This window comes from Camponotus vicinus, unplaced genomic scaffold (assembly GCF_025532165.1).
Source record: "Camponotus vicinus isolate PSW18456_S1 unplaced genomic scaffold, iyCamVici1.0 SCAF_7, whole genome shotgun sequence".
Classification (NCBI taxonomy): Eukaryota; Metazoa; Arthropoda; class Insecta; order Hymenoptera; family Formicidae; genus Camponotus; species Camponotus vicinus.
The window spans coordinates 6384454-6399416 of NW_028141979.1; the positions used below are offsets into that span (position 1 = coordinate 6384454).

Genomic DNA, 14963 nt, shown 5'->3' on the forward strand with positions numbered 1-14963 from the left:
CTAATTAGCACTTTACCGTACGCAAGTTTTATTTTCAATGAATTTTATTTTTTTAAAAAGTGCCTACAGCTAGGAAATTTTTCGCATAGACGTTGTACTTTAAAATAATAGATAAACATATTGAAATTTGTGAAAACTCGCATATATATCAACACGACTATTTTTTAGCTCCTTTAACTCTTTGCGCATACGATATATTTCTTATCACAAGCTACTTATTTCCTTCTGGTAGCCAGACCACAACTGGAAGTGCTGGTAATGATAATCGTTTCATTAAGTCTATACCTACATGCATGTTGCCGCTCAACTTAGTTAATGGAGGTGGAACTAAAAAAATGGAGCGCATGTCTTCATTTGCGTTTATTTGCATGATACACACGACATGTAAATTTATAAATTAAACATTCTCATTGTCCGCTTTTTTTCAAGACAGTTTTTTCTCTCTTTTTCTGATTGAAAAGCTTTCATCTGCCGTATAAAACTTTTAAAATGTTTATTCGGCAAATATAATATCGACTAATTATTCCTTCATTATTTTACGTGAAAGTATCAGAGTAAACAAACGTAATCATGATTGCATAATTGTTATTGTAATTTATCTTTTATTTTATAAAACAATAAAATTATCTGTCATATTTTACTCTTATTTTATAAATGATGAAATTATTCTGTATTGTTTGTGTTAATAATCATTTAAATTAAAATTTTACACAATATTAAATCTAGTCATTAATGTTAATATAGGATGAAAATTAGCCTAATTCAATTATAATATCATTAATTAAATAATATAATCTTTACAAAAGACAATTCAGTGTAATATGATTTAAGCGAAGTTAAATCAATAAGATATAGATCGAAGATGTTTGTTTCATGCAAAAAAATAAACGATTCACGTGTTATCATATCTTGTCTTAATTATTCTTAATTCACTGCATTTCATTGCTGCTGTCCTCGAAGTGAAAGATCACTTCCATTATCGGTGTTAAATGATAACATAACTGGTGCAACGTGCAGCGTAAACTCTGCTTGAATCCAAAACACTGTTCGGTTACCTTAGTCATTCACCTGGTAAGTCTGTTGACCCTAATCTGAGGACTGTTAGAGGGGACCCGTATCTATGTCTGTACATGCATAAATTTCCATTTTCGTGCTTGAAATTTAGTTGCAAAAGTTTGAAAATATTTGCCGTAATATATTTTTGTGTATATAAGAAAGTTTGTTATATAATTATTAGAGAATGCATCAAATATTTCAATACACAATATTTTTTATATAACTTTTATATAAATTTATTTAATAGGCCACACATATCTGCTAAATGATCCATAATAATCCATATAAATTACTCATTATTATTATTTTATTGCATTAAAGAGAAAATTTATTTTTACTGTGCAAGGATAAGAAATAAGATTATTTAAACTATACCTAAATTTATGTTATATTAAATTGTGAAAAGATATAAGGATATATATAATACTTAATATATAGGATATATAAGAACTAAATAAGACATGCAATTATTTTTCAACAATATGCGTAAAAATTTTATTTAATTTATAAAAAATTTTATGTAAATTTGTTAAAAATATGTAATATTTAAATTTTAAAGATTTTTAATAATTTCTTAATTTATGCAGGTAATAAATTGTAATAAATTATAATAAAATAGTATATCGAAAGAACATAAATATTCGCACATGTGTTCATCATGTTTATACAATGTTGAAGACTACTGGTTACATAATAGCGTTAGTATACATTGCATATATTGTTCAGCTTTAATTTATTAGGTGCAACGCATACATAAGTAATAATTATTATGTGACATGTTAACATTTGATCAGGAAACGACAATAATTCAATTTATATTGTTGATTAATATACGATGCAAATTTAAATAAAACATAAAATTACCTAAATTTGGTTAATAAATAATTAAAAATTTTTATTTTGTCTTTTAATATACATATTATATATACATTTATATATTTTTGTTTAATCGATTGTACGCTTAATATCGTTTCTATAGCAACCAAGTGATGGCGGACTTTTAGGCGAGTGAGTAAACGTGCAGCGAAATCAGTAATTGTTGAAGATTATCTAACAAAATTCAAATATTATTGTATTAAGTTAATGTAATAAAGAAATGGTCGATGTACCGTGCTCTTGTAGTGACGAAAAAATTCCAGATTATCAAGGTGAAGAAAAGTCAACCGCACTTGGTCCACGCACTGACGAGATTTATCGAACTTATAACCTTCCATCAAAATTCATATATCCGAGTAAGTTCCAAAAGAATAATTCATATCAATTTTTCAAATAGTATTTCATTTTAAGTTAAATTCTTGCAAAATGTAGAAATTGGAAAACATTCAACATGTATATGGAAGTAATCGGATCTCGTTTTTCTCGGACGTAATTTGATGCGATTTACATGTTACCGTTCTCGAACTCAATATTACAAACGCAATTACGTAATACGAAGCCGTTAGTCTCTTTTAAAATTAAATCCGATATTTTTCCTACGCGTTCTTCGTTTAAATGCATGTATCCTGGAGCAGTTTCGAACTGTCATGCGTCACTCATGCATACAAAACGAAAAACAAACTGTTTATTACGGATGAATTATATCAAAATATTTAATAGAAATTTTTAATATAAAGACAATATTCCATTAAATAAATAGAAGTATACATAACACATAGTTTTATTAATAGCAGAATTATTTTCTGAATGCGAATACATTAGTAGTAGATTGTATGCTCTTGTACAAGGATATATTTCGCCGTATATATTTTGGTCCAGAGAAGTCGCAAGTAGTTGGCATGATAATGTTCAGCTATTAATAAGCCGACGCGAAGCCGATCACTGCACCCGTCGAATCTTATCTGCCTACGAGCATTTTTGTATGTGTCCCAATGAATCTTTTGCAACTAACTCGTCTCGAGCTGTACACAAAGTTAATATATGCGGACCGAGCGGCGCCTGAATTTTTTATCACCGCACATTGTAAAGTGTGAGATTCTGATATGGTTTTATTATTCATCATTGATAATTCCTTGTCGTTTTCCGGGGTATGCAGATATATTTTCTGTTTATTGCATTCAAAAGATGTTATTTTATATCGACATTGAACATTTTTTGAAAAAATAATTCTGCCCAAAAATATTCTGTTCAAAAGATCATTTTTATTATATTATATTACGTCTCTATCTATTTTATTATGGCTTATATTAAACAATTAAATCTACTATTATCAAACGACAAGTATATATTTTGTCATTCAATAATGCCATTGTTTCATTATTATTATTCTTAATAATTAAAACAATATATAATTACATGATATATCATTTTATATAATGCATTGAAAGTACTCTTTTGTTCATAATTTTAATTATAAAGCAGATATCCATATTACAATTAATGAGCTAAATATTTATTTATTTATGCTTTTGAAATTATGAATATTAATTAACTTTATATTTAATGTTGAGAAGCCGTATGTCTTTTAAAATTTTATTTGTTTAGCTTGTGTTCAATTGATTTCCAATAAAATTAAATTCACATAATTCATTAATATATTTCAAGAAAAAGAAAGAGAATTATATATTAGAAGATAACATTATCCGTCATTATGCAGTTCCGATAGTTTATAAATTAATTATTAAATCTAAGATAATGCGAAAAGTATGTATGTATGTGTCGTTCAGCTTATCGTTGATATATATTCACCTAATAATATCTCGAGCCACGCTGTGTACGCGAAGAAATCCCTGACGCACACGAGGTCAGTGCATATTCAGCCTTCGAGTGCACCATGCGCTTCCTTCATCTCATTTATCTCTTCCTATCGGTCAACGTCGCGATCGTTTTCACGGAGGACGCTGACTGTCAGGTTTACAATCACCTGTATGTCTGTTTGGAAAACGGCGACATTCTTCACGACGTCGCGTTCGAGGACGTCAACGCCGTTCAGACGATCGAGGACATCGAGCTACATCTGGAGAGCCTCGGGATCGCTGATGTCGCTAAGAATGCCTTCATCGAGGTCAGCAACTCTTCCGCTCTCTACGTCCGCGACAATCGACTGTCGAGTATCGGCCGACATTATTTTGGCGCTCTCGATGAACTCACCTATTTAGACCTAAGAAACAACACGATCATTAACGTGGAGGAAGGCGCTTTCGCGAGGTTGAGCAGTCTAGAGACTCTACTGCTGGATCACAACAATATCTCAACCTTTCGACCAGGCGCGTGGAAAGGCCTCTCGGAGTTGCACGAGCTCTACATCACCAACAACCGGCTCGCATTGCGGAGAAACATGTTCAAGGGGCTCAGGCAGCTGGAAACGCTGGTGTTGGACTCGAACGAGATATCGGAAATACCGATCGGCGCGTTCAACGGGCTATCGCACATAGATCTCCTCTATCTGTCGCGCAACAAGATCTCGTCCCTGCATCCCGACGTGTTTCGCGGTCTTAACGAGATAAACGAACTCGACTTGGGCAGAAATCGATTGAGGGCGATTCCCACCGGTATCTTTCGACACATGAAGTCGCTGAGCTCACTCTGGCTGAACGGCAATCAATTGACCGTGATAAAATCCGATAGCTTTCAAGGCCTGGACAATTTACTTTTTCTGTTTCTAAACAACAACGATCTCCGTTACGTGGACATGGCGGCGTTCGCGAGAATGAAGAATACGACTGTAGATCCCGGTTTCAAGATACGTGGTTCTTTAATCGGCGATCTCGGAATAATCGATGGTCAATATCAGTGCAGTAGCTTGGCGTATGAAATACCGTACGATTGTACGGAGATCGATTCATAGGCTCGAGAAGCCGACTAGAGCTCGTAAGCGAGATTTCTATTTCACATGAATTACGACAGTTGTTCATCATGCAACCAATATAATGCTGAGTTTAATTTTTATATGAAATTAAGAAATAACATATATATATGGTTTTAAAAGTATTAATTAATTAATTAATTAATTGCTAAAAAACTTGTGACAAATTCATTACCAATTTTTTAACAAGAAAGAATTGTAGTTTGCACAAAAAAATAACATTTTAGCATTGTATTTATAAATGACACGAAGATTAACTATTTTAGAGATTTAATGGATAGTCGAGGAGACATACATGAACGGGATTATAAATCTTAATAATAATTTGCAAAAAAAACAAGAGAGATATATTTTATTTGATATATAAATAGCTGCATTGTCAAATATCAGAGAGAATAATGCATTATTATGCATGCAGCGCTCATTCATTTTATATTAATTGTTAATAATTTCTACAGGAGTGTTTAAAGGTTACGGTCAGGATAATCCTCCACCTCATCCTTGCTACTGGAAAACGTCCATGGATTACGGCTGGCACGCACCAACAATTCATACAGTTCCGACGACATATTATCCCCGAAGTCAGACTTTCAGCGCCAAGCTGGGCCAAGCGGGAATGTACAAAAATTGCTCTCTCAATACAGAACTCGATAAATCGTTATTCTAGATTTTGCATCACTTTGTAATTTGTTTGATTTATTTTTAAAAGATGATAATAATGATGTATATAATGTGCGATTTGATTTGAATGAGTGAATTTTATGTCGCCTCTACGCCAGCACTACTTTTTGATCTTTATAGATACATTTCTGAGTGTTTTTAAACATATATTCTAAAATAAAAAAATTAAAGATATATAAATTAAAAAAAAAATAATTAAATATTAATTAAATAAATTAAAGAAATTTAAATCTGTTCAGATATTATGAACATGTGAGAATATCACGATATGTCAGGATATTAAAGAAAAATAACGATATGCATATGATATATATATTTTATGCTTATATATTTTTATTATTACAGTTCAGCTTACGTATATCGCATTAAACATAATAATGTAACAGGTTCTACATCGGGACGTCTTCGAAGTACACACGACGTCCCGTATCTAATGCATATTATGGATATCTCATTTGTTATCATTGCTGCAATTATTATTATTGACGATTAATATCATTTTGGTTTTTTTTCTTCATTATATCGATGCGATTCGCCTATATATGTAATCGCCTAATCGTTAATTGGAAAAAACATTGCGCAGTACACAGTGTCGTTGACGATTATACATTAATATTTATAACACCTCGACACTCGCATTATTATAATTGCCATATTTCACATTAATGCGGTAATATATTGGTAAAGGTAACTCCAATGACAACGTAACGTATATATATTTATGTATATATGTAACATAATGGACATTTATAGAATGACGATCTATTGTTTTAACACATTCAAGAGTAAGATTTATCATAACAACCATAATGACTAGGAAACATTGGAAATGTTTTATAATCTATTATGGCAACAGGTAATGTGGGGTGAGTAATGGTCGATACACATTCATATTTCTTTTCTTTTTTTTTCTTATTCAGAAAACTCTTGCGACGCATTAATTGTTATTGTTCTACTCTATTGTTCCGATAATATCTTTGTTCGATTAATTACGAGCCACGCTAAAATTTAGCGTTGAGTGCTCCGAGAAACCATTATCGTATCTATTAATTCATTAATCATTCGAGGTTGAAGCCTCGAAAAATGCAAAAAAATCAGAAGAATCTTTATTTAAGAATATTACATATGAAAGCTAAATAAAAACATTTGTCGATTATATCAATAATCGAGAAATCTTACTCGACAATATTGCGTTTTACTTTGATTTTACACAAATTTCTTTATCGTAATATTTAATTATCGATTTAATTATAATTATCATAATATATAAAATACCGATACAAATACTTTAGGGGAAAGCAATGCCGCGAGTCCAATGCCCTTCAAAATTCACAAAAGTAAAGTCGATAATCTCATCTTTCGATATATATATACTCATCGCATATTTCGAATCGTACGCTTACATGAATAGCACATTAGGCAAAAAACAGCATGCTTCGATCTTATTATCTGTCTCTGAAAATGATCTACTCTCTACTTCTACAGCTCATCTTGTAGACTATCTCGAAAATGATCTTGATGATCAACGTGCATACATCGATCACGATGCTCGTTGCCGATCACGCTTCTTGTTCTTCGCCAACAGAAGCAATGAATTGCCTCTCATTGCTTCGCGTTTCATTCTCGTAATCCTTTCAACATCTCAAGATGCTCGAAAGCGATATTTCGGGTCACGCGATGTTTAATCAAACGATAAAACTCAATCGTAACGAGCACCTCGATGTACATCCAACGATTAACGCTGCATGTCATAGGAATAATTACATGTTTTTGTATTTATATGTGTATTTATCTGCATTTAATATTTATATATATATAATATTTGTCTTTATATATATTATTTATACTCTTCATATATATTTATACACGTTCTTGTTAATATTGTACTACATTCCTTCGCGTATCCTCGCTACAGGTTATAAACTTATACTCTTATGCTTGATTCGGCTTAACTTTAGAGTTTCTCCAAACTCTGATAATCCTTAGTAATTAACGATGACAGATAGAACTCGCATTTTATGTGTGTGATTTAATCCTCCTCGCGTGTCGCGCTTACTCCGGTACTTATTTATACGGATTTTCATTCGTTACGATATATAAGTGATAACTTAAAGCGCGCGCAAAATCTACGCGCGCGCGACAAACTACTCGGACGTTTTTCCATATATAATCGTCCTTTGATTTCCTTCTTTCGCTCCATTCGCTCTCCCATTCGTTTCCAACGCTCAGGACTCGTTCTGTCGATTTTCGTTGTCCTCTCAATGACCACTAAAAATACGCTTGTGACCTTAAGTACCGTTAAAAGTTTATCGTTAAAAAGAGACGCGCCGATTCTCGCTCCTGCCGTTCGCGATCTTTCCGATTGCGGAGGAAAATCTTACCGATTTGCGTTCTCATCGATCTTGCTCACGAGACCGGAGAATCGATCGGCATGGATCGAACTTTTACATTTCCTTTTTCGTTTCAAATCACAATAATATTCAATCAATTCTGATTATTTTATACCGAAGAAATCCCGTGATCCCGACTTTGGTAAAATCATGAAAAGATATTTGCTTTTAGTTTTTTTTTTTTTTTTATAGAAATTATTTGATTTTTATAACTGCCATTGAATCTAATTCGTGATAGAAAATATGCAAGATGTAACAAATCTCAAGGTATGAAAATGGCGAAACAATCGAATGCACGTCAAAATGCGATGTGAATGCATCGAATTTTTGCAATCAAGTCAGAAAAAGGTCGTAACATTTAGACCATCCAGGAACTGGTACATACACCTTGTATTTTTTTTCTATCGCACTCGAATTCATCACGAATGAATAATCCTTTCGTCGATCGTCTCTCTCTCTTTTTTTTTGTTTGCGATGATCAAATCGTACGCACTTTGCACACGGTAATGTCAAAAGTCATCATCGTTGATATTCAACCTCAATTCAAAGTTGGCCACGTGAATGTCAACCGATTCACGAGAGTCATGACGGTTTTCGAGCATGACCAACGGGCCTCGATTCAACCCTTTCCCTCGCGTGGGTGGTTCGTTTGTGATCATCGAAGGGTCGCGTTTCGATTCTCCCTTTCTCCCTTTTGGAAACATGATCAATGCGCCCGCGATCGGTAAATATCATTCGAAAAAGGGCGACGATCACGGCCTTTGGCTTTTCGTCGACGCGGTCTTCTACTAATCTACGAATCTGTGTGGATTACATACGTATATCATATATCTTGCATAAATTCAACGCTTCGATCGATTATGTTAATTTTTACGATCCCTAACGAATCTACGTAAATTAGTTAGACCTGTGTCTTCCTGAAATCTTAACGCGATAAATATACCTCCGTATCTTGCTTTCCTCGGCACGATAGGCTGACTTTAATGTAATAACGGGGATTAAATAACATCGACGCCATATCGTACAGTAATATTACTTATATAGTGTTACGATACGATTCAATTTTTACGTGAACGTACGTATGTGTGTGTGTGTGTGTGTGTGTGTATGTGTGTGTATGCTCATGTAGAGATATGTGTGTAAGTGGGTATCATACATGTGGCTAGCACGCATTGAAATCAAGGAGGTAATGCGACGATATTAGGCTGCAACGTGTATACTCGTCGCGCCTACACGTCTACTGCTATTATCGTTACTTTTCTCGCAAGTTTACCGTCCGAGTTTAACATTAAGTTCGTACACACAGAGAGATACGTACCGAATATTATCAAGAGACGAGCCGTCGTGTAATCGGGGGTAAATCGATGATGCGTACCCTATCCTCTATTGGCCTGCCACAGCTCAGAAACGAAGATGACCGCTGGAAACGCGTCCTACAAATTCGCGCCTTCGTTGTAAATTACTTATAAAGTTACAGACTTTGGTGTTTTGGGCGGCCACAATATTATAACGTTGATTTAAGTTTCTTAAAATAGTCCTCGACAAACGCAAAATACGCGAAACGACAACGCATTCATTTCTCTATCAGCATTATTTTCTCAACTATCGAGGCTTCAGCGTTTCCGAAAGCGTAATAATACAATCCGATTATTCATTGTTAACCTGGCAGTAGTCGCATAGAGTCTTGTCGCGAGCCATCCTTAGAAACGTTAGTTAAAGCGTTACTGCGAGTAAATCTCAAATAAGTAACTTTAACTAATGTTACAAGGATGATCCCAATAATATATATCCGAGTCATCTCGAGCGAGATAACTTGCTTCTCATCTACAAAGGTATTTTTGCTAATCTTAAGACGCTCCTAAGTGCATGTCGCAGTTTGCAATAACACACATGGATTTAATATATGATACATCTAGCTACTCCACTTTATATATATATGTATTAGTTGGAGAGAAGAGGATGAGGGGAAAGTACTAGGATTGTAACGGACCCCATGCCACTACTGCTCGGCTAAAGCAAACGGAAGAGAAGGAAATGAGGCACTGAAATTCAGCTCATCGCCAAGATGATGTGTACGTAAGAGATTTCTCCTCGATGTACAGTGACGAATGCTCAGAAAGCACAGCGAAAGATATACGTACATATATATAAGAGGGTTACGTAAAATCTACCGAGAGGCGCGAAACACGCGCGAATCATAACTTATTGCACGATCCTCTCGCGATAATCGGAGGATCGTCGAGATTGCGGGGTTGGGGAGGGAGGGTTGGGAGATTTATGGCTCGTCGGTAAAGGCTCGTGTTCCCTAAGCACGAAAGGGGAAACTCGACTGTATATGCACAACGATCGATATTACGAGGATCATTAATTTACAACTGGGAATTGCGCATTGATGAGTTTCCGGAACGGTGTTACACGCTTCACCGTCGCCGTAAACGTAATTCGGAACTCTCTTCGTGTAATTGCATTATCATAAATCTTGCACGAACGATTTTGCGCTACCTGAAAGGACGCTGCCGCAGTAATACCTTGAAGACTGCGGTCATACTTTGAGAGCTGCAGGAATAACGTTCGTAACGCGAAGATAAGAGCCACTCCGGCTGAAAAGTGCCGGAGATCATCAAACATGAAATCACGGTGAATTCTCCTATTAATGCGATTTTATATGAAATATAGTATGCGTGTATGTGTGTGCTATGTATATATTATGCGAGATTGCGCTGAGACCGAACTTTTCGTGCGGCAACGAACAACAAATTTATCATTCGTTTATTATTCGAGCGCAATTATATATACACAGCAACACGACCATATCCTAGAGAATTGAAGAGATCGCGATACATGGTTACTGTGCTAGTTTACAAATATTACTGGTGCATTATTACTTGGTAGCTACGGTGCAATCGGTGCGTAGGGAACGAAAATGAGAAATGCTGCCGCTCACGACACTACACAGTCATCGTAACTAAACGTGCACTGGATAACGCCTTGATAAGTTATGATCCAAGCAACGAAGTGTCCGATATCGATAATGCTGTTTAGTCAAAATCGGCGTGCAATTGTTCGAACGATCATTTCGCGATGATCGTAGACCTCTTCTCGCATTTGCTATATTGAAATTAAATATCAAAAATTATTCTTGAAAATGTGACAAAAGATGAGAAAATTTATTTCATTAATATATAATTAAGTTATCAATATTTTGAAAATTCAGATTTATTAATTTTTATGAAAAATAATTGTATTTTAAATTTTACACAAAACTTGATAACTGTTCAACATTATAATATAAATTATTAAAAATTTCTCCTGAATTCGTAAAATTTCAGAAAATTGGAAAATGAATCTAATTAACATATTAAAAGAAGAGGAGTAAAATTAACACTCGTTGATTATATTAGAGTTTATCGAGAAAAGCGATCGATCGGACAAGATGCACGCGAAAAGTTTTCTTTTTATAGACAATCCCGAGGATCACAGTCACAAGGATTTCTTCGTACAAGCGAATCCTAACTCTATCCGCACTCTATCGTTTGAAGTCGACGTCGATGAATTGACTAGGCTATGCATGGACGCACGCGTTGCCGCTTCTAGTTCCTATGTTATCTAGTGCCTAGACTCGCACCCCTGAGATATTCTTCATCTGTAACCGCGTCTACGCATCCAGTGTCGATCGATTGACCTCCGCGCAGTGACGTGATTATGATTGTTTGATTGCTTTTAATCGTACCGTGGCGTCAGCTCTGAAAAAAGGGAACCAGAGATCTGTGCGTCGAGTGTTAAAGCCTTTGCTTTCCTGTTTAACTTTAATCGCGCAAATTTCTGCCCTTGTCGCGAAACTTGCTAAAATCTCATTAATTTTTTCCAATGTGAAGAAAGGCGATAAAAAGGAATATTCTAATATATGAATTAGATAGTTGAATATTTTTTTGAAAATACATTTACAGAAATATAATTATGTCGAACTATTTGACAGATTACTTATTAAGGGCTAAGACATCTGTTTCGCTTACGCGAGATCTGCTGCTTGAAATATTCAGTTCGCAACGCACGGAAGACATTTTATCATTGCAGAATCGAAAACACTGATAAAATCACAATTTTATATTCCCGCGAAAATTTATATATGTACAACCACTTACTTATGTAACACATTCTTGATCTCGAAGGCGCAAAGATGTTTTAACGAATGTAAGCTTGGACGGCGCGCACGCTTCTCCGGCTTCTGCGGTGAAGATCAATGAAGAAACAGTGTGTCTCAGCGAATATACAAATGGAATGAGAGATTGGGATTTATAAAAAAGTACAAACAATATAGATCGCGCGGTAAATGTGCAATGCCTGCCTCAAAATTGCCGTTGTATACATCTACGTCATCCCGTTCGTTGCATCGACCAGCATTGCCATCGTAATTCGTCTCTCTCAAGAATTATCCGTTTTATCTGTTTTAACATTTACCAACCGCAAACAACGTGATATGAAGGACACTTTAGTGTCAAGGCACATGAAAATCAAACTGTCAATTATTTATTACTTATGCAGTCAGAAAACCGCGAAAGGGACACGATGAAACCGTATATAATGTAAGATTCCCATTACACATATAGAGTTTTCCAAAAATGAGATCATACTTTCAAATAAATTCGCATTCGCTTCGTCCTCTCCTCGATTCTCAGTGACTTAAGAAAGCTTATGCTCTTTTTCCCTCCTTTTTTATGTATTTATATATCAATTGATCATATATTAATTGATATTTCTCAAATGTTTCACATCATTTAACGACTGTATTTTCTTCAGCGAAGCTTCTTTAGCTTTCCCACATTTGTCAAATTGCAAATGTCGAGCCTTCCTTTTTCCAGAGCTGAAACCACGGTCGATTATCCCCCAGTTTTCCTTCGTTACATTAAGTTTAATCCGATTATTCGCTGGAAATTGCCCTTCTTCGTACTCCGCGTAGCTGCGTTTAATACACTTCGCCGGTATTTTATTACATTCAACCTGTTTACTTGCGCATACATATGCGTATATGTATATATTTGCAGATCTATGTATCGGGATATTATTTTCTTTCGCGTTGCATGCGATCGGATTCCCGTTCTAGTCGAATTACTTTTCGATCGATCCTTCCGTTTCTCGCGCCAAGATTCAAGCATACACGAATTCGCGCGACTCCTTAATGCTAAAAAACACAGCGACCAAATTTTCGTGAATTTTCCATCGACGGAGCGTTTGTCTCATGCGATTTTAACGGCGGCTCGCGATGTGCGAAAATTTAGGAAAAGAAAGTGTCGCCACTTCTTTCTCTTTCTCTCTCTCTCGGAATGCACGATAAATTTTCATCGTGAATTCCACATGTTCTCGTCAGAAATTTATTGCCGAATTAATTCATCGATATATATCTTCGACGAGCGATATATATCTCGATCGATTAATCTCTCTCGCGCGTGTCGAGAGAAAGAACTCGCGGATTGATTTCGAAAGTTTTCGACCTCCTGTCCGCGATGTCGAGAAACTTTGCCCATCCCTGATTTATCTTAAAACTACTTGTGCGCTTAAAAGTAGAGACAACTACATACATTCGTTCTATAGTCCTTGATGAAACCAAACGACCGCTCGCAGTCTCGGTTAGCCAAATGTTCAGAATAATGCCCGAATCTCCTCTTTTTTTGTCGTCTTCGATCATCTCGAATGACGTAGGCGTACGAATATTTTTACAAACACTGCGAGATCGCCCGAAAGACGCCTATTGCCTGCCTTAATTTCTATCTCGCAGTGCCTTTTCCCTTAAATGACAATATGACACACGACGATCCAAACGTTAAGCCTAAAAGTGGGTGCTCGAAGTAAAACTGGTTGAGGAGACGCCAGGGGCCTACGGAATGATTGCCTTGCCTTTATGGTAAGAAAGTGCGCTTATATACGATTTATTTTAGCGATGCAAATGCTTCACTGGATATCAATTGCGCTAGCAATTCAATGAACATCAAAGCTGATTATTAAATAATTTGCCATTTCTTTCGACTGAGCTTGCCTAACTTTTATTTAATTCGTATATATACGGATTATATATAGAACTTACTACCTTATTCTCCAATGTATCCACGCATACACACGACCATGATTCTCTCAATATACAGGACCTACCTCGTTAGACAGCGCGTTAGCTTAATAAATCGTTGAACGCGGGAAATTCTCATCTCTCGATGTTTCCGCGCAATTATCGTTGCCAACCTCGTTTCCCGCCTGGTCGTTAATTTTCTAACAATTTTTATATTCGATTAAATTCGAATGATTAATAGTGCACTTCGCGCGGCATGCAATTTTCGCGCGAGAGTTTTCTACGACAATCTGCAAATATATAGATATCTACATGCTCATGTACCCTTGCACGATTGGCGCGTCGAGTTTCAATCGTCGAACATGCTTAAGGATCTCCGAAGTAATTCGTGAGTTCGTGTTAGTGTGACCGACGTACTACCAGCCTGGGTGTTAGCCTGGGTATTAGCTACCTCATCGCGAGAGTGCTCGACGTCTACGCTCTCGCTACGTCGGCCATTTCTTATGGTCTACATGTCCCCAAAAATGCCGGCGAAGGTCTTTCGCAGATTCTTCATCGTGTCCTCGGTGTCCTCGCCCTGGCCAGTCTGCTGCGACTGGCTGCCTTGTCGGTGGAACGGAATCCTGGACGTTGGCGGCTCCTCGGGACGTCGACCAACGGACGGTGCGCTGCTCACTGTGCTCGATTGTGAGGCTGCGAATAAAATTGAGAATAGAAATTATTAATAATAAATAATAAGAATAATTAATAATAAGAAATTATTAAAATTCAATACAGTCGGCTTTCAAATGTGTAAAGTGATAAAGTAGCGAATCAATATTTGAGAAATATAGGAGCAAATATGTACACTATCCAATCTTGTTCTCCAATATTGATGTAAGAGTGCAGTCTCTTGTGTATTTTAATACGCAAAATTTTTACTTAATAACAAAATTAAAATGTTTAATATTTCTAGTATAATTTGAAAATGAAGAAT

The 14963-nt window shown here is 35.7% G+C and overlaps 3 protein-coding genes across 7 annotated transcripts in view; 2 read left to right on the plus strand and 1 right to left on the minus strand.

Moving 5' to 3' along the window:
* Window positions 1-14963, plus strand: part of Timp (Tissue inhibitor of metalloproteases) — a 79585-nt gene that overhangs the window by 32292 nt on the left and 32330 nt on the right. The gene's annotated exons all lie outside the window — the stretch shown is intronic.
* On the plus strand, window positions 2039-5422 carry LOC145975243 (uncharacterized). 2 transcript variants are annotated; one of them, XM_083105588.1, is made up of 5 exons: window positions 2039-2088; window positions 2179-2288; window positions 2812-3022; window positions 3720-4863; window positions 5317-5422. In XM_083105588.1, exon 4 carries the CDS (start codon window positions 3827-3829, stop codon window positions 4838-4840), a length of 1014 nt encoding a protein of 337 aa, XP_082961714.1. In that variant the 5' UTR covers window positions 2039-2088; window positions 2179-2288; window positions 2812-3022; window positions 3720-3826; the 3' UTR covers window positions 4841-4863; window positions 5317-5422. The 2 variants fall into 2 exon arrangements, with proteins under 2 accessions (XP_082961714.1, XP_082961715.1); XM_083105589.1 differs by having other exon boundaries at window positions 2048-2088; window positions 2196-2288.
* Window positions 5838-14963, minus strand: part of Syn (synapsin) — a 50508-nt gene continuing 41382 nt past the window's right edge. For all 4 annotated transcript variants that reach the window (XM_083105583.1, XM_083105587.1, XM_083105584.1 and 1 more), the window contains exon 10: window positions 5838-14680. In XM_083105583.1, the coding sequence (XP_082961709.1) occupies window positions 14496-14680 (185 nt within the window). In that variant the 3' untranslated portion in view covers window positions 5838-14495. The remainder of the gene's footprint in view (window positions 14681-14963) is intronic.